Source organism: Rhamphochromis sp. 'chilingali' (genome assembly GCF_963969265.1).
Source record: "Rhamphochromis sp. 'chilingali' genome assembly, chromosome: 11".
In the NCBI taxonomy this organism is placed as follows: domain Eukaryota; kingdom Metazoa; phylum Chordata; class Actinopteri; order Cichliformes; family Cichlidae; genus Rhamphochromis; species Rhamphochromis sp. 'chilingali'.
The window spans coordinates 27,769,252-27,789,711 of NC_137938.1; the positions used below are offsets into that span (position 1 = coordinate 27,769,252).

The window sequence follows — 20,460 nt, forward strand, 5'->3', positions numbered from 1 at the left end:
AGGACAAACTTTTCTTTAGTCACTGATGGCTACATTAAAAGTGCCACAATATCCTGTGATCATTTGCCTTCTTAACCTTGATCAATAGCTTAATGACCCTTTTTACCGCTTCGAGGAGGGAAAGGAGGAGGCAGGGGGATTTACTATGTTTAAGCATGTGGCGAGCAGTAAGGACCCATCACCAGGCGCTCACTGCTGCTAACAAAGAAATCTAGCTTTCCAAATCTTATGACATCAGAGCTTCTTTCATGCAACACAGTTTCACTTGACTTTTGTAATGATTAACAAGCTCTTGTTTTAATTAAACATGCCAAATTAAGGCACTTTTAGTTGGTGACATTCTATTACTTTTCATTCTTAAATATTCCAGTAAATCATTGTCACAATTGTCAGTTGTTTTTGTTTTGTTTTTAAACTTAATTTTGCTGCTGTGTTGTGAAGAGTTGAGGCTTCAGGCAGACTTAAGTCAGCACCTCATTGATAGTCTCAAACGCAGCTAAATAGGCTCTTACTGCAGGGCCATTAAATCAAAATATATTTCACGCATTTTGTTTTGTATACACGGTGTAATTATTCGCACTATTAATTTCACACACTTGTACATTCCACTTCTTACTGACTTGACCACTATTGTGTACCAAGATTTGTCTGCGACCTAGGCTAGACCAGGCTTGCTGGGCTCTTTATCATGTCTGTTAGAGAAAGCATTTCTGCTTGCCTGAAAAATGTGTAAACACTGAGGCACTGCATTTTCCCTTAGCATCCTAAACAGTGCCTGCAAAATGGAAATAACTCAAGAACTTTTCAACAGGATAACGGTATACAGTGTATGAAATCACCTGTCTGTAATTAATAGCTCGTGCATAAATTGAGGATAATACTGCAACTTTCCAACAAACCTTCACTATATAAACCAGGGGTGGGCAACTCTAAGCCCTGAGTGCCGGTGTCCTGCAGGTTTTAGATCTGTCCTTGATCCAACACAGCTTTTTCAAATGGCTAAATGACCTTCTCAACATGTTTTGAAGTTCTCCAAAGGCTTGGTAATGAACTAATCGTTTGATTCAGGTGTGTTCAGGGTGATATCTGAAACCTGCAGGACACCGGCACTCGAGGCCTGGATTTGCCCACCCCTAATATAAACCATCCCACAGCCACCAATCCACCAAATGCAATTTTTATTTATTTTTTTAATAAACTAAATTATATCACTTTGTGGTGAAGATCGCTCATTTCAGGACCCAAGATCTGAAGTGATAGTTTAAAATATTTTGGTGGGCATTTTTGCCATGTGGGGAGGATGCACAGCAAAGGTCCCTGGGTTGGAGCAAAACCAACCTCTCTGCATTGAACCTTTGTTTTATGCTTCTATTATATCAAGCAGTGAGCTAAATATATATATTTGATTTACAAAAAAAAACATTATTACTCAAGATTTATTTACAGATATTGTAACCGCTAGGTTTTAACAGTCCTTTTTTGTTTTTTTTCATAAACACCTCTTGAAGCCTCCAATTTATGCTCAGCCTGCAGTGAATATGAGCTAAATGAACAGTCTTTAGAGAAAGTTGTAAAAACCAGCTGAGCCTAGGAAATTAATCTGAGGAATCACCAGACAACTAAAATAAAGAAACCTTTGTGTTACATTCAGTGTAGGTCAGTCTTTTTGAATTTGCTGTCTTTCAATTAAAAGAGAGAATTTATTTTCTTTAGCCACTGAAAACTGTTCCACTGAAAAAGTCTATTTCATTTCAATTAATTTTTATTTATATAGCACCATTTCACAACAGTCACCTCAAGGCGCTTTATAATGTATATAGAAAATCCCAGCAATCTCCTAGGAGCAAGGACATGTGACAGTGGAAATGGGAAAACTCCCCTTTAACAGCAAGAAGCCTTAAGTAGAGCCAGGCTCAGGGAGGGAGGGCCATATGCTGTGACCAGTTGGGGGTGAGGGAAGGAGAAGAAAGCAAAGAAAGATGGGACAAGAGGCAGAGTTTAAAAATTACTAATGATATCATGCCGTAGTGTATAGCTGATAGCTGAAGACTCTGTCTCGCATTCTGCGTTTAAAAACTCAAGGAACAAAAAGCAAGCCTGCAGTCTGAGAGCAAAGTCCTTTGTTGGGACAATATGGTGCTGTTTATGTTTTAAAAAAATATGAGGCCTGACTTTTCAATGTGAGAAAACACATTTTAAATGCAATTCTAGATTTAACAGTGAGCCAATGAAGAAAAGTTAATGTGGGTGGTCTTTCTTTCTAGTCTGTGTCAGTACAGTCAGTATTTGCTACAGTGTTTTGGATTAACAGAAGGCTTTTTAAAGAACCTTTTAGAGCAGGCCTATAATGAATCGCAGTAGAAAATGCATGAGCTAACTTTTCAGCATTACTTGCTGACAGGATCTTTCTAATTTTAGTAATATAGCTCTGATGGGGGGGAAAAAATAGAAGTAGTCCTACATATTTGTTTAATGTGTGGGTTGGAAAAATGGCTTCAAGATTCCTCACAGTGTTGCTTGAGGCTGAGATAATGCCATCCAGATTATCTAGTATCTGGTCAGACACCATTTACTAATAATTTTAGATTAGAGGAAAATAACTTTAGTTTTTGTCTACATTTAGAAATAGGAAGTCAGAGGGCATCCAGAACTTTGTGTTTAAGCTCTGCTTGTCATGTATTTGATTTGTATCAAATGGCTTCATAGATAAATAAAGCTGGGTATCTTATTATAAAAATGAAAATGTATATAGTGTAGGGAAGAAATAATGGTGGGGAAAGGTGTTAGTCCCAGCACAGAACCCTGTGGAACTCCATAAATAACTTTAGAGTGGAAAAACTCTTGGCAGCTAATATTCTCCCACACATTCTTATTTCAAAGAGCCAAAAAAGGGTGGGAGGAGCCTTAAAATCTTAAAATATTTCAAATGTATTTTTTACTGCTTTAATTTGACTTTTAAGTTCCACCGCAGGTTTATCGCAGTTTTCCAGGTTACCCAGTCCAGAGTGTGTTCCACTGCATGTTGTGACACACACCTCTTTTAAAGCAATGCTGACTGTCTTCCGTTACAAAGGCTCAGTTAATAAGAGCGTGTATGTGCTGTGTGTTTTGAAATGTGTGTATTTCCTTCTCGTGTTTCTTCCCCTCCTCTTGTTGTCCCACGCAAGGCTCTCACTGAGCTCACTATAGCCTGCCAGCACAACTGACCTGTGGTAAGGGGGAAATCAATAGTCAATTCCATTTTGCAGCCAGCGTGTGACAGGTACTAGATAGGAGTGGATTGGGTGCATGTAAGGAGCAGGAGCGAGAGTTGGAGCTTGTCTGACCCTCTCCTTTCCCTGTCTTTCTCTCCCTTTCCCTCCCTCACACACAGTGGCTCACAGGCTCACTCAACCAACCCGCAAGGTCGACACAGCAGTGTAGTGCCAGAGGCCACGCTCAATAGTGTAACACAACTCGGGGGTGTATACACACATTAAACACTGTCAATGGTGAATGTGGTTGTGCTCATAAGGGAACTTGTATGACAAGCACCATGAATGTGCAGAAACATATTATGAACTTATTATGAAAATTTAGTTACTGACAGTTTTTGTTTTTAATTGTTGTTGTCACACATTTTGTGCAAGTAAAGCAGTTTACACAAATTGCATTAAACTAAGACAGTGATCACACTATTTGTTCCCAAGCATGTTTAATCTCCAAAGTTCGTTTGGTTCATTTGACTGGTGTGGTTGCTGTGTACTATTTCTGGTCAAGGTTTAGTGTTCTGCACCCTGGTGCACTTCACACTTGTGAAGTATGTAGGAAGTCCTGCGCTTCCTCAACGATGGTGCTCTTTGTAAAAACTGCTTTATTAAGTAATTTACACATCTATAAGGCATGTGATAGAGCAGTGTGTCACTGTTTCCAAAACTGCTCCGATTATACCACAAAGTGCAAAATCAGGAACCTGATTGTCCTCCATAATCTAACGTTTCCAAAGCAAGTTAGTCTCAGGATTGTTTCCAACTACTCTCTTTTGGCTATCAATACCATCATTGTGTTTTATCTCCAAAGACCAGGGACAATGAAAGGCAACTATGCCTAGTGTGAGTATGCCTAAAGAATATCTGGGGCCAGATAGCACAATGGGAACGCAGGTTTGCCGGGAAAAGGTCGGTGGCAGTCTTGTTTAGGCATAGACCAAGGCGACTGTGCCACCCTAAGTGCACTCACAGATATAATCAAACTGACAGACTTACAGAGATTTAAATTAGGTATCGAATACATGTCCACATAAATCCTACCTGCCAAATCTGCTTTTAATTGTGTAGCAAAGCAAGCTGAACTCAAGTCATGCTAGCAAAAAATAATCGTTAAAACTGTAAATTGGACAGGGATAATGAACAATTTAGGAAGCATGTAGGATAAGGTCTTGTCAGGTCTCTCTTTGGTTTATTTAGTTCAACTTAATACATCTATTTTCTTCTACTCATTTGAAATGTAATTATTTATTAAAATATTGCAAATATGGTAAACATGCCTGCGTAATATTAGGATAGCATTGAATAGCACTGAAATATCAGGAAGCATTATCACTGTGAACATGCAAGTACACTGGCATTAGCATTTCACTTAAGTTGAGTCTCAGAGCAACAACATGGCTGTCATATTTTTTTTTAACACAAAGATATATTTTTTTGAATGCCCATCCTTTTATTATTTGCATTAGTTTTTTCCAGTTCCATTAGTTCTTTCAGCCTCTTCTTCAAAGAATGACGTGTGTTCTGCTTTTCTGGAGGTTTATATTTTAATCATTTGAAGCTCTGGTACAATTATACAAATGGACTGGAGGTAGATCACTTTGAAATATAATTTATAATAGGCTCTTTAAATAAATAATTAAAAAGAACACATATTATGGACTTTTTATTCCCAGTGTTGTGATTCAGTTCAAAAGCATACAAAAATGTGGGACACAAAACAGGCAGGTGCAAGAGCAACCAAAATGAGCTTTAATAACAGAATCAGGTACAAAGAACACAAACACGCATCTGTCTCTTTCTAGCTATATCTCTATATATTGAGAGGAAGAGATGGAAATCACAACACAAACCAATAAGCTGGGAAATAAAAAGCTACGGGGAAAGAAACAACAGCAGGACAAGACACGGACTTAAAAGAAGTGGAAAGTAGAAGTTAAGGTTGACTAATTAAACACATGTGAAACAAAAAGGGTAGGCTGAAAATCAAAAAGAAAGAAAAATTAAAAGTAGGAAGTAAAACCAAAAGCTACCAGACAAATAAATAACATAATGAAACAATAAACAGCCCCCCACAGACTTCAAACCATCATGCAGACTTTTGCTTTAAAACCTACAAATACTAGTGGTATCATTGAAATTGAAAAAATTACAGTCAACAAAAAATATAAATAGATTTTTTTCCTATTATAGACAGAGATATCTTTTGCTAGTCTCTTAAACATTTTTGACCATGTCCTATGCAGTCTATAAAATAAATAAATAAATCAGTATATTGACAAATGCAAAAGTAAATGTAAAGACTGTTACCCAAATATTTCCTATTTTTACTTTTAACACATGAGGAGATGTGTCATAGTGGAGCAGCAAATGATAAAAAATGAAGAGGAACAAATCCAGTGAGTGGATGATGGCCATACATTCCTAACAACAAAAACTTGCACCCGATTCTCATCGGTGAAGAGAATCAGGTGCCAGTAGTGACCTGCCAGTTTCTTAACTAAAGGATGTTGGACCCTGTTGGTCAGACATGTAAACATAGGTGATCCAGTGGAGATAATTTTGCCACTGTATGTCCTGTGTCGCACAAAGGAGCAGATGTTGTTCCTGGAGCTGGATTGATGGCCTTTTAAAGCTCCTTTCCACTTTCCTTTTGTAACTCCATGTGTCCTAGTACCTCAAATACACACTTAAGACTGCTCTGAGCTGTGTCTGCTCAGAGACACAGCAAACGTTATTCTAATGGCTTGTATTGATGTGGCATCCTAGAGGAACTACCTGTGAAACCTAAATGGGCTGCAGGTACCAGATCATGCTACCAGTAGTGACAAGACACAACTGGTAATGGGGTGAGAGGGCTTTTTTGCGCAAGACAACAGTCCAGCCGCTGCAAGGTACAGGCATAGGCAAAGCTGTGAAAGGAAGCTACTGGATGCAGAAAAATGACATCGACTGACAGCACACCAGCGAAGGCAGCTGCAGGGGGGTGGCTGCAAGATGTCCCCAGTCTGCTACCAGACCCCCACTGGAAGATGAACTGGTTTAGTGGGCAATTATGAGCAGTGATGCCAGCTGACAACCCTGCAGTTGACCTGATCGCCGGTGGAGATGCAACAGGCTAAAAAGCCGAAGCAGGAAACACCACCTCACCTGGACAATGAACTTATTTACATAGAACATCTGCAAAACTACACAAGCTGTGTATGTTGAAGCTACAGAAGATGAAAAAAAAAAATCTAATTATTATTTAATCTAATCATCTAATTATTCTAGAATTCCAACTCCAAGAATGACTGGTTTTTTTTAAGCTTGTTGTTTCAATGTACAGTAAAAAAAAATTCAATATTTGATTTTACTTTTATTTTTGTTTTCTTGCATGTACTTCTCATTTGAAATCCCCTTGCAACACTTTCTGGGGTTCCAGACCTGTGCTTAGACCAAGCCTTTTCAAAACCCTCAGTTTCTTCTTTCAGAGGTTCACTTCCCATTCAACTTTAATTTGGGCCATGTTGCCTCACTTTATTGTAAGTCAGTTATTGATCAAATGCAGAATTCATTATTGAGTACGTGAGCGTGAGCTTCCAAGTCGGCAAAGCAGTCCATCATGATGTTGTATGTCCACTGGCAAATGGTAGTTTTGGTTTGCCATCAGTAAATAGGTTGTTAAGTTTAATGAAACAAAACTAATAATTTTGCCAACGAAAATCAAATCAGTGCAATCAGTATTTTACATAACTGGTAGTAAAGAATGCTGAATTCGACTTATCAGGCTGAGTGCAGCAGTGGAATATCACTCTTGTAACAGAGGGCAATATTCAGCATTTCAGTATACACGCTTAGCACAATTACAGCAGTTGTGACTGCAGTTCACTATAGTATTTCACTGTATAGAAGCAGACAGATATGAGATGACGTTTACAGCAGTGTCTAATTTGGGTTAGTCGAATTTTTAATGTGAATGAGAATCTAAGGAGGAGACGGCATTCTGTTAAGCATAGGACAAAAACCGTAATCAAACCTAGCAAAGCTTCATCAGTTCAACTTGGCTTCGGGGCCCTCGGCTAATTTTACCGCTCACTGAAACATAGCGTGTAATACCCAGTGGATGGCAAACGCTTCGTTCATTATTGCTGATTAGGGGAAAAAAAGATCAAGCAAAATATGTCAACTCATGATAACCAGTTAATGTGTTTTTAATTAATGCTTGCTTTTCTTTTCTCCAGGTTGATTCCTACCCTAAAACCTACCAGTGCGTGTATTTAATTCCTCCTCCAGCAGCTTCTTGATTAACAGTTAGCTTCCATTATGCTTTTGAGGGCACGAGAGTGACCGTGCAGGGATGCGGCTGTTAGATTAAAAGTGGAGTGGGTGAGCTTGCTGGGTCTCCTTGCATGCAGTGAAATGAGACCTAAGCCACAGATTCATTTTAGAATTTAATAAGCTAATAATCGTGATATGGCAACTAGTTTCAAGTGTCCTTGAGGGGGGGTTCAAGGCACAGTTTACAATCCCATTTAAGAGCTTGTTCTATTACCATGCTGACAAAGTCTTAGACAGGCTCAGAGAGGGAGATGAGTGCATTTTGAAGCTACTTCAAAGGTCACACAAAACACAGAGGGGTCAGCCTGAGCCAGAATGATCACATTCTTCTTGCGAGAAGACTCCCTGGAGTCCGACTGAAGGACAGTTGACAGCTGCTGTATTAGCATCTTCTGGGAAAGTACTGAAAATTCAATTCAGCTGACATTTAACAGCTATAAGTTGAGCTATAATGATTTTTCTAATTACTCCATTAAACAGCCAAAGCCACCTGTAAAAACTTTTTGCTGAGCTTTTAAAAATGTGAATTTGAGCAATGTGAACTCCCCATTCTTCCTTCCCATAACTGGGCCCCATCAGTCACATGTTTCTTCTTGGAAAATAGCAGTTTCACAAATGCAAAACAAGGATGTTGCTGCCTGTGCTGCTTCTTGGCACACACACACACACGTCCTCAAATCCGAGCTACTTTGAGCCACGCTGTTTCATCTGGTGCTATCAGGGCTGATAAGAGCCTCTTGTCTTTCTGGGTCTGCTGCAGCTGCTGTGTGGTGAGTGGCAAGCCTCTCTGATGGCTCTCCTTTATCTTCACATCAAGCAATTTGCTGCTTCTTTCATTTTGATACTTGTGCCAGATTGAAAAGGAAAACTTTGCTAAACTTGTTTCTGAATGAGGTTAAAGCTAGGTAGTTGCATCCTCATCTACATGTAAGTTATGGACCACTCAACTTATTTAAAAAAAATCATCTTTAATCCATGTTTAATCTGATTTTCTGGTCCCTCTGTATTGTAGATGTGACATTTATCATCCTTTGTAGTTTAATACCTAATACACACACACTACACACTCTTAATACATTTAGGATTAAATAAGCAATACTAAGATAAGATGGTGCTTTATAGTACTTGAAGCGTATCGTTTGAAACATTTAAAATAAGTTGTTAGATCGTCGCACAAAGGTGTTTTTACCTAAACCTTTGTTAAATTTAGTACAATACCGCAATGTTGCCCAAGTCATCATTGTCTTAAGAGCTTGAAAAAGGCGACTGGACTTCTTTATGTTTTTTTGAAGTTGTTTCACCTCTCACAACTGAAGAAATGTCTTTGATTAAAGGTGAAATGTCTTTAAAAACCTTAAAGAAATCCAGCCGCCTTCTTTTTCAAGCTCTAAAGACTACAGTATGGCAATGTTTTTAACATGTTTTATGACTGCAGTTTTCTTCTAATCACGGGGGCAACAGTATTTTAGTGTATGGAAAACATCTTCTGACAGTTTAAAAATCGGAAGTTAAAAAGATTGATTCAATCGGTCTGGGATTTTAGATACTGCCCATATAAAAGGTCAGAATGTCTTAACAGCCATGATAAGAAAAAACAAATCATTCTTTAACTCCTTTTAAATCTCTTTTCAAAACACACTGTATAGTGTGAGAAATAAAACCAAAAAGGGGAAATAGCGGTGAGTCTGTCATTACACTTTGCAATGTGTGAGGGATATTGCCAAATCCTTTAAGTGGGCGTTCTGTAACCCTCAACAGCAACAGGAAAGGAAATCTACTGAAGTTGTAGAAAAATATTTCTTTTAACATGGAGACATGACTCACCGAGACACAAAAATAAATTCTACATAATGTATTCTCATCTATATGTTCTGAACATAATTGGCTGAAACGCAAAGAATAGCCAGACTTCATTTATTCTGCCTTTATTTTAAGTATGTCATATTGTGTTGTTGACAAAATACACTCCGAGTCTAATACCCTTTTCTGCTCTCCACCTCGTCTCTCTCGCTCACTCTCTCTGTCTTTCCTTCAATTGCCTTTTGTCAGAGCCACAGGCAATTACCTATTAGTAGTAAGCAGAAATTCTAAAAAGGAAAGCGGAGGGAAATGGGGGCCTTTTTGCACAGTGCTGATAAGAAACGGAGAGAAAATTCCATTTCTCTCTCATTGCAAAACGCAGTCTTCACCAAATAGTTATTTTGGACTGAGGGCAGCGATCTAACAGTTTGAGTGATAGTTACAAATTATACAAATTTTAGGTTATATTTCCTCATCTTATGGAGGTGTTACAATGACACTATGAACATAACATTTCTGCTCAACGGTTGAATGTTATTCTACACCAGAAATGCTTTGGATAGTCAAAATCTAATATGTCATTTGTGTCTTTAGCCTACAGAACAAATTGAACTGGACTCTGAGCAGTCGCCTGGTGTTGTGCGCATGCTACATGTTAAGCTGAGGAACAGTGAGTTTCTCAGCTTATTCTCAGAAACAGGCAGGTTGAGTGTTACAAGACCACAGGAAGTTTCTCAATGCTGTACCACTTACTGGTTCTGGGTAGATGTCTGTATGTTGGTGAGTCATGCACGCACACACATTCAGTACTGTGCAAATGTCTTATTTCTTTCCCCATCACATATTTCTTTTATATTTTTCTAGGAAAATGGCTGCAGTGATTTATCGAAACATGCATGTATAAATTGAAAAACAGTATACGGGGCAAAACCAGATCTGACAAGTGCAGTCAAAGAGCGCAACTCCCATGAAGGTCAAAGGCTATATGAAAACTTTTTATTAGATGCTAACGGCACCCTGTTTTCATATCAACACTGATGTTTGACTTTTGACCTTTGACCTTTTAGCATTACATACTAAAATGGTGTATTTTATTATCTTTACCTGTATGCTCGGAGTAGATCTGGCTGAAATCTTTTACTACTATAAACTGTAAAAACTTTAGATTTTAAGAGATATTCATCCATGTGTGATTTTTGCGAAACTACATGGCATCATCGTGATGCCGTAGGGTGTTGGATTAAAAAAATAAATAAGTAAAAAGACTATTGTGCAGCTCTCTCCGTGCTATGATGTGTTATACTCAATACGGTGTCTTGACATTTGTTTTCAAGGTCAGCTTTGACCTCAGGGGCTAACAGTAGAGGTCAAGGTCAAATGCTTAGCCAATCTAGTTACTCATGTCCCCCAAGGCCTAGTTTATTGTTGAAGTTTAAAGACAACCTGTAAAATATTGTGGGTAATTTAAAGTTTTTTTCTGATTTTCATATTTGTTGTGACCTTGACCTTAACCTAACCTTAACCCAATTTTCACCCAAATTAAAGCTGGAACAGCTCGTGGTGTTATTGATATCTACCATCACACAAAAAATGGAATATGAGAGCTTTCTGTTGTTAATTCAGTTTAGTTTGACTTAGTTATTTATTAGTTTCATTGTTAGTTTCTTTTTAGTTGTTATTGTATGGAGGGGTAAATGGTAAATGGTAAATGGCCTGTATTTGTATAGCGCTTTTTTCTAGTCCCTAAGGACCCCAAAGCGCTTTACACAACCTGTCATCCACCCATTCACACACACATTCACACAATAAAAGCTGTGTACACAGTTTCAGTAAACACACCAATGAAAGCCTCAACAGGCAAGTTGTAATAAATTTTTTACCAAAATAATGAATATTGCATGAATTATTTCCTCTGTATTTTTTGTTTTTTAGTCTTTAGTCATTTGAGTTATTTTCCTTTTTTTAAAGTCTACTTTTCATTTTTATTTCAGTTAACAAAAATAGGCTTGATGACCATTTTTCTTTTTAAAACAGCCTGAACTCATGTAGGCATGCTTTCTTGTAATTTAAGTAGTCTTCAGGAATGGGTCTCCAGGCATTTTGAGGGAAATTCAAAACTCTTCTTCAAATCTTGTCTGCCTGTTGTTTCATCCTCTGCAAGGATGATCCAACACTGCTTCAGGAATATTGAGGTTCTGGTTCTAGGGAGGTCAGTCCATGACTGATAGTATTCCACTGTGTCTTTTTTCTATACAGGCGTGCTTTTACTGCATTGGCAGTGTGTCTGTCATCACTGTCAAGCTAAAAAATGAAAACACTGCCACTCAGATGTTTTCCAGATGGTATTACATGGTGGAACAAACTTTGACAGTACTATTCTGTGTTCATAGTTCCATCCGTTTTGACAAGATTCACAACCTCTCTGGTGGAAAACAGCCCCAAACCGTGACAGAACCTCCAGTGTGTTTTACAGATGACTGTAGATGACTGATGTACCTCTCTCCTGAACACCTCTGTACATACTGACAACAATTTGAACCAAAAATTTCACGTTTGAATGCCACACTATTTTCAGTCATTTTCAGTTTGTGTCAGCTTTTTCTACCCATCCCTTTCTTAAGAGTGGCTGTCAAGAAGCCATTCTTTGCTTTGAGATCAATTCTGATGTGGCTTAAACAACAAGAGATGAATCCACAGAACTAAAAATTGATTAAAAAGCAGCCAATGTCCAGAGAATAAACCGGAAAACTGCTGTTCTAGACCACTTTAAAAAATTATAAGAAAGTATGGCTTCAGTGAAGCAAAACCAAAAGAAATGAGAGGTGATTCAAGGTTTTTGCACAGTACTTCACATCAGTGTGAAATGTAGTTCTGATGAAGACATTAATAAGGGAATCAACAATAAATAATCTGGCATAATTTTAGATAATTCCCAAGAGGTTTCCTTACTATTGAGTTGCTTGCAGTGTTTAATGAATTTAAAACTCTACTCTCACATTTTTATGATTCTGCTCCCTCGTAATGCTGTTTATCAGTTGCAAACTTTCATTGCCACCTGGTATTTTATTTTATAATATAAAGTGACACCTGTCCAAAATTGAAATGTCCAGAAATATATGTTTAAATTTTAGCAAACATTTTTAACAATGCACTGAACACAATTCTAGTAACAAAATCCCTATTCTCATGTGAAATATTATTTTGAATGTTTTTATTGTACATACACTGGTTTTAATGCATTAAAATATGCAAAACACATGATTGTGTGAATAATTTGCACAAAGTTTAAAACTACATGTCTATATGTTGGTGTTCATTATACAATTAAATGTTCTTTTAATACCACTAAAAAACTCGATTCCATTGTTTTCTGTTACTTTAGTAATCAGTTAGTATTTGCTTTAGTACTCTAAACTATTTGTCTTTTCTTCCACACAGTACCTTACAGTTGCAGAGATACTGATATAGGCTGTGATGGCATGTCTGGGTGGTGCTTTGTAAACCAGAACAAAGATTTCTGTGAATTTTAAACTTCTGTGTAATGGTGAGTTCCCTAACTGATTCTCGAACTAAAGAGCAAGGTTGACTTTATATAAAAAGTGCAGTATGTTTGAGAAATGCTGCCAGAACTTTACCAACTAGTTCTCATTTTGCTATAGTCACACTACGGACCGTGACATAGGAAAATTATTTGTCTCCACAACTGCTTGCCATCAATCTCAGACAGAAAAAAAAGAATCATTGTAATGGCTGGATAACAACTGATTTTTTTGTTTTCTTGGTCATAGGAGTGTTGCTGTCATACTTTGACTCTAGCCATTTTGTTTACGTCAGACCAGTCAGCAACCACCTAGCAAACACAAGTCGTGTGAGAAAAATATGACTGGTTTTGACTGGTGGTTGGAAGATGCTGCCAGTTCTTGTGAAACTGATTGCTAAAACCTTACGAACGCAGGTCTAGCGATTGGTCAATGACTCCTCGGTAACCACTGGCCACTAAAAAACAAAGTGTCTTTGAGCTGCTGGAGTTTGTTGGGGGTTGCACCTGGTGACAGCCAGCAACTATTCACCAACTTGCTGGGGAATGCGTATTTTTCCCTGGTGACCAGAGGTTGCCAGCAGGTTATCAACAGTCTCTAGGCCTATGTGAAAAAAGTCCAGTTACACTGTAACAGGTGATACATTTTAATATATTTTATATTTTTTATTAAATATTTCTCTCAAAATTTAGAAAGAGTTTCATCCGTTTTATTTAACAGTGTAACAATGGAAACTTGATAGCACCTGTGGATGTCTCTATCTGTTTTGTTTTTCAGCCAGCAGAGCTTTAAATGTCACTTCCCCGGTGAACCCAAGATGCCACGAGTGTTGGCTTTTATTTATGTGCTTAGATTTTTATTTAATTTTTATTTATTTATTTGAGTTTGTCAAGTGTCAGTGCTCAGTTTTTTTCTGTGCTCCACAAACACAGACAGAGATCAGGGAGGCAGGAGATGCACAGTGTGTATACTGAAATATTATGCGTTATGGAGATCACTTCCAGACCCTTGAAACACCATTGTCACCACCACCACTGTCAATTCCTCCCTCCCACAATGCACCTTGTCACTCAAATATTGTTTTGACAGAGCATGAAAGTTGGTAATTTACCAATAATGCATTTCATTTTGGCTGCCTAACAGGTTTTATCATCATGATATCCAAATGGATGTCAGTGATTGTCATGCTGGTGACATTTGTGAACGGAGCAAGAAATGGTGAGTGTAGGTGTCGGAGGAAGATGGAAATACCAATTACAATGACAATTCTTACTATCATTTTGTGTCCTTTGCCTTGGAGATTTTACCAAGTAAAAGACTAAACATTTAGAAAAAACATCTGAACAATCTTCACATTACATCTTTGTTTTTGTTTTTTTGTAATTTTTAGAGGATGGCATACAGCCCTGTGCAAAGGTCCACACATCCAGCTCAGTGGTACCTTTGGGATCCCCTGTGACAGCCACATGTGTCATCAGAGAGGACTGCCCTTTGGTCACTGGACAAGATGTTCATATAGAGTGGCGCCTTGATGATAGGCTTATTCCCAGCAGTCCAGAAGCCAGTGAGAGCAGCAGGGTTTCCAGAGCTGTTATATCAAGCTTCAATCACACCCGAGCAATCCTCACCTGCTGTATCCAAGCCTCTCCTCCTCAAGTAGTCGCAGGCGTGGAGATCCGAGCTGGATGTGAGAAGCATTTGCGATTCTTTTGTACATGGATCAAATTAAATTCCATTTAAAAATGACTTTGTTTTTCTTTTTACCTTTAGATCCACCAGAAGCACCGCAAAACCTCACCTGTCAGACAAACCTCACCAACCCCATCACAATCACCTGTAGCTGGGACCCTGGGCAGAGGGAAACCCACCTGCCCACACAGTATTCCCTCCATACTGAAATGTGGTAAAAATATGTAACAAATGGAATACAAATGCAAATATACAAAATATAGATTACAGTGAAAGACTGGTCAAGCAGTAAATATCATACTGGTATCAGACGTGTTATCTAGGCTTTGTCTTCAAGGCTGAACGACTATATTTCTTAAAATGTAATTTCATCATTTCAGGGCTGAAAATGAAAACTATTCTTATAAACTGCCACAAGGAGTCCATCACTATACCATCCCTCGTTTTGAATTTGTGCTGTTTTATGACATGAAGATATATGTGAAAGCTGTGAATGAACTTGGAGAGACAACCTCAGCACCACTTGTTTTAGAACCTGTTAGTTCGGGTAAGGAAAATATTTTGGGGTTTTCTTTTTTTTTTTAGCATTCTTCAAGCTCTGTTTGTATTATAAGTACTATATTTCATAGACAATACTAAATTGTACTTAAAATTGGTGGGAAAAAAAATTATGCATGCTTTTGTTTTTGTCACTATTTCAGCTAAGTTTGACCCACCCAGTATTCAAGTGATTTCTAAAAGGTATGGCTGCCTGAGGCTGAACTGGAATTTGTCCCCAGACCAGGCCTGGCTCCAGTCTTGTGGGTTATTAAACCTGGAATACCGATTTAAGTCTGTTGACAGCACACAGTGGAATGACCCAGTGAGTGCAAATCAACCCTTTGTTGATATCAACTGAAAATGTATCTTCCCAAACATTTGATCCAGTGGCTATAGACATCCAAATGCTGATATTCCTTCCCTGAAGTTCACATTGGATATGCAAGAACTTATGTTTGTACATTCTGTGTCCCTGAAAAATATGCCAGGTCTTGGTTCAAAATGCTAAAACTCCTGTGGACATGTGTCACCTGCTGCATTGGACTCGGTATTTTGCACAGATCAGAGTCAGATACCAGCAGAGCCCCTGGAGTGAATGGAGCAGCAGCCAGTCTGGTGTCACCTTGGAGAGTGGTAAGATCAATTCAGACTGACACCATCAGTCAGTCAACCATTTCCCAATCTATTGCCTTTTCTTCCATTTCCTGGTCTTTTCAATATATGCTAATGTCATCTTCTGCATCTGCCATTACTTTTTTCTATAGCGCAGGTTGTATTGAGCTTTGTTGCATTGAATCCATAAACCTGTCTTGGATGAAAAAGTTTTTATTTTCAAAGAGTAAAAGGAGATGTGCAGGCTTTTGACATGCAACATGCTGACAGGTGACTCTTTCTTTTTAGCTCCCACTGGACGCCTAGATTCGTGGATGGAGATATCTGAGGATCCCCTGCTAAAACAACTCAACATAAGCTTGTTTTGGAAGGTACACACATCACACACGTTGCTTGACACCTGTCACAAATTGATGCATTTTGTCTTCTAGCTCTGGTGGAGCATGAGAGGTCGTCTTTTAAAATATCTCCTCACATTTTTTCCTTCTGCTTCAGCCATCAAAAAGATTTCGTGCCAATGGCCAAAATGTGTCATATATCGTCTTGGTGCAAAAGAGAGTGGTGTGCTCTACAAGGGAGAACTACTGTACTTTCAGTCTTTCTAGGAGCGTTAAGAAAGTGTATGTAAAGGCTGTAAATGCAGCAGGGAAATCTTCTCCCACTGTAGTACAGATTTACAAACATAAAGGTAACTCACTCACAAAACAAATGAATGCATCATATCATGTGACATGTAGAATATGATATGCATCTTTTTCTGTCTGTAGCTCATCCTGTAGTATTAGATGCCACAGCAGTCCCATATGGAAACAATTCATTTCTTGTTCAGTGGAGAAGCATGGATTCCTCAGGACTCAGCGATTATGTGGTGAAATGGAGACCTTTGTTAAAATCAGGCCTCTCCCACATCCAGTTTGACATTGCTGGCCAAAACCAGTCCAGCATTGTTATAACAGGTATGTTTTACAATATTTGTCTTCCGCTTTCCTAATCGGATGATTATCCTCTACAACAAGAATTCGAACAATCACTCTTGTGTAAGATCTTCCTTTTCCTGTGCTTAACCTGCCTCTACACACTGTTAGACTCCTGTGGGCAATGATCCACCCTAACCTCTTCTCACTCATCAACAGGCAGCTTTGAGCCCTACAAGCCCTATGGGATCTCTGTATATCCAAGGTTTACGGATGGGATAGGCCCTCCTAAGACATTTAATGCCTACTTGAGAGAGAAGGGTAAGTCACCCAAGACACAAAGAGTCTCACACAAGCCAGCAGAGGTGTGAGCCAGACTCCCTCAACTTTGAAGTAGTCAGAAGAGCGTTGACTTACAGAATATATATTTTGTAATCTTTCACAGAACAGCTGATACATGATGAAATAATGCCCTCTTGTGGAAAGAAATGAATAACCTATTGGAGTAAAGACCTGGGCTGTCTAATATAATGTCTAATGGTTAAAAACTCTTTCTAGTTCTACTAATCACTTGTGATGTTGTTCTTTTTAAAGCCCCATCCATGGTTCCAAAATTACATATTCAAAAGACCTGGAATTCAGATATTAAGATTACCTGGGATGAAATACCATTAGACCAACGAAATGGAAAGATCCAAGACTACACAGTCTTCTACTGGAATCAGAAGGGACCCGTTAACGGTAGGTTAAATACCTTATCTCTGCTATGTTGTATAGGGTATTTTAAGTACTTGATCCCCTCTAATGTTTAACTGTTCTTCAGTTGTGAACGTAGATACAGAAAAAAGAAGTGTGATCCTTAAAGACCCCAGTGTGCATGGAGCTGTCTTGATGGTTAGCACATTTGGTGGGAGCTTGAATGGGTCAGCAGTTCATTTTGAATTTCAGCCCTTTGGTTAGTACAATCATTTTTTCTTTGGAGAAAGTCAACACAAACAGAATATGATCAGACGTGACATTACGTGTCTTTTCTTTTCTCAGATGAGGTCGCTAGTGCGATGATTGTAATCGGATCAGTTTTTGGACTTTCATTGCTGATTATTTTCATAGTCCTGACTTGTTTCTCCAAACATGAAAGGTAAGCTCATGCTCATACTGTTTAAGCTGGGAAGCTGTAATGCTGTTTATTCTTAACACACTACCCTAATTCTTTTTTTCTTTAACTTCAAGGTTTAAGGGGATTTTTTGGCCAGTTGTTCCAGACCCAGCTAACAGCTTTGTCCTAAGACTGACATCAGAATCAACACAGGTGTGAAAGCGGACATCCGTTAGAGGACAACAGAAATGTTTTTATACATTTATACGTTCCTTATTACTAATGTTTTTGACTAAAGCTGCAAAAATCTGCAATATGTAGAATGAAGAGATTGAACCCTACAGGGAATGACTGTGAAATTCTGCAGGAACAGTTTAGCTTCTTCCTTCTCATTATTTGGTTTAATGCCCTGTTAATTTGTTGTTTTAGCTTACAATGCTTTTCAATGGAATTAAGACAAATTTAACAAATACCCGCTAAACACAGAGGTTCATTTAACAGAGAAAGAGGCTGTTTAAGGTCTCCATCAGGATCTGGTGAAAACTAACAGGAGACTTAATTTAAAGCATTCCAACTGATATTAATTTCTAATGTTAGATATTTAAAGCTTGTTTTGCTGCATGAGTGAAAAAAAGACATGACATGGTGTAAAGCCAAGAAATTGATACTATTGTTGTCTCACTTATTTTTCACTTGCAGTATACCCATCCTTCATGTGACAGCGAGGATCCGATATATTTGTCCCACCTCAGCTTTCCGGACATCCCCATGAAACTAAGCAAAGAGGAGGATGATCTTTGGATAAACAGTTCAGAAGAGACCAGTGACCTTGGAGAGTCTATTTGTGGTTCGCCCTTCATCACCGAATACTCTGGCTCAAACAGTGACTCTGTTCCTTATGCTACTGTGGTGTTCTCTGGTTTTTGTAACAGCCCACCACCCAAAGAGCCTCATGTCTACCTGCGTTCTGAATCTACACAGCCCCTCTTAGAGGCAGAGGAACCTTTCACGCCGAAGTGTTACCAGAATCTAGCACTAGGTGGAATGACAGAGGAGCAGCATTTTTTTGGGCCAAGCCATGATTGTGTACCTGAAGAAGTGGCAGACCCAGAGAGTCTTTGGAATGACTTTCCTTTTCTACGAGCATTAGCCATGAATGATACTGAAAATGACTAAAGCACCATTGGCAATTACAAGTAGAACTGCTTTGTTGGAGGCTTACATAGATCTAAGTATGTGCAATGAATTTAATGTGATAACGTACACAGCTGTAAATAACATGGCTACTAGCTAGAATTTTTTTAAGCTGATAGAAATCATGTTGATATTTACTGATTATCATTGCAAAGTTTTTGTATACTTTGTAAAACTTCTGCAGCAAATGAAGTTTCTTCTTGTTTTTTGTTTTTTACTTTAACCTCCTAGGACCTGATATCCACTTATGATGACATTATACTGCTACTGTTCTATCAAAATTTTAAACGAATATCCTCATGTGGCTCTTATTTTTCTTAAAAACAAAAATAAGGGGGAAAAAATTCTTTGTTTTTACATTCATCGGGCCCCAATATGCCCAAATATCAAAGACAAACTAAAAATGCATGCCGTGGAAGAGTTTGGGTCTTAGGAGGTTAAACTATATTGTTGAGATTATATTTTTGTGGATTACATGTGAATTCTCTGATTGAATGTTTTACACCTTAAAAGTGTTTTCAATAAAATTATAAGTACTTTTTTAATATTTTAATGCTAAATATAGATATTATTTAAAATAGCACACTAATCTGAGATTAGCAGGACAAATTTGCTGGAAAACTCAGAAATGTCACATAAACTGATTTATAGATCCATTTATAAAAGCTGTATAAAGGATAATTAGTAACAGTAATCATCTGTAACAGACAACTTAACAGAGAACCAATTTTAAACCAGTACGTTCTTTCTAGCAGTAATTTGTTGCAAAACATATAATTTGTTTGACTTTAGTTTTGTTTAGTTAAATATATGAAAATTGTCAAAGAGAACAGTTTGGCAGGCATAAAATAATATTTTTGCACCAACATGATGATTCTCAAAGAATTACTGGATGAAAACTTGGCATATCAGTGTCAGCTTTAAAAGAAATCAGAAGACACTTGACTAGTGGAGCACAAAAAGAAGAAGGGTCAGGCCTAAAAATTATCTACAGCAGACAACCAGCATCTGAAAGTCATGTTCTTAAGAAATAGGGGAAGGGGGGACTCACAAAGACTGGACATATTTCTCGAGTCTCTCTGGGATATAGGGAGAAAAGGGGAGAAAAGTTATATTACAAAAGTAATGTTAAGTTGAATTATACAAGAACTGGACTGAAAAATCAGTGGAAATTGATCTTGTAAAGCGGTGAATCCAAATGTAAAAATTTCAGGTTCAAAGAATCTTTAATAGGAGGTCAGAATAGAGAAAATGGAAGCTGTGTCCAGGTTCAGAGCTGCATTTCTTGTACGAATTAGTGGCAGAAATGTACCATCAGATTTTGATCCACCACACGACTCTGGAAAGTGTCTAATTAGCAAAGCTTCATTTTTCAGTATGACAGTGATCCCAAACACACTGGAAAATGCAATAAAAAGCATACCTGCATAGAAATTAAACACAAAATGGATCATCATGCGTCCTGGATTGATCTCTCCAGAGTCCACATCTCAACATTATTGAATCAGTGT

At 38.1% G+C, this 20,460-nt stretch overlaps 1 protein-coding gene across 2 annotated transcripts; it reads left to right on the top strand.

Annotated features, from left to right (window-relative positions):
- Positions 1–8,195: 8,195 nt before the first annotated feature.
- Positions 8,196–19,459, top strand: csf3r (colony stimulating factor 3 receptor). Of its 2 annotated transcripts, XM_080897035.1 has the most exons (18): positions 8,196–8,335; positions 9,960–10,145; positions 12,804–12,909; positions 14,048–14,122; positions 14,295–14,591; positions 14,675–14,807; positions 14,974–15,140; positions 15,295–15,455; positions 15,622–15,766; positions 16,034–16,116; positions 16,241–16,433; positions 16,513–16,701; positions 16,879–16,980; positions 17,254–17,400; positions 17,483–17,614; positions 17,701–17,797; positions 17,890–17,968; positions 18,455–19,459. In XM_080897035.1, exons 4-18 carry the CDS (start codon positions 14,059–14,061, stop codon positions 18,929–18,931), a joined length of 2,466 nt encoding a protein of 821 aa, XP_080753161.1. In that variant the 5' UTR covers positions 8,196–8,335; positions 9,960–10,145; positions 12,804–12,909; positions 14,048–14,058; the 3' UTR covers positions 18,932–19,459. The 2 variants fall into 2 exon arrangements, with proteins under 2 accessions (XP_080753161.1, XP_080753160.1); XM_080897034.1 differs by lacking the exon at positions 12,804–12,909.
- The last annotated feature ends 1,001 nt before the right edge of the window (positions 19,460–20,460 follow it).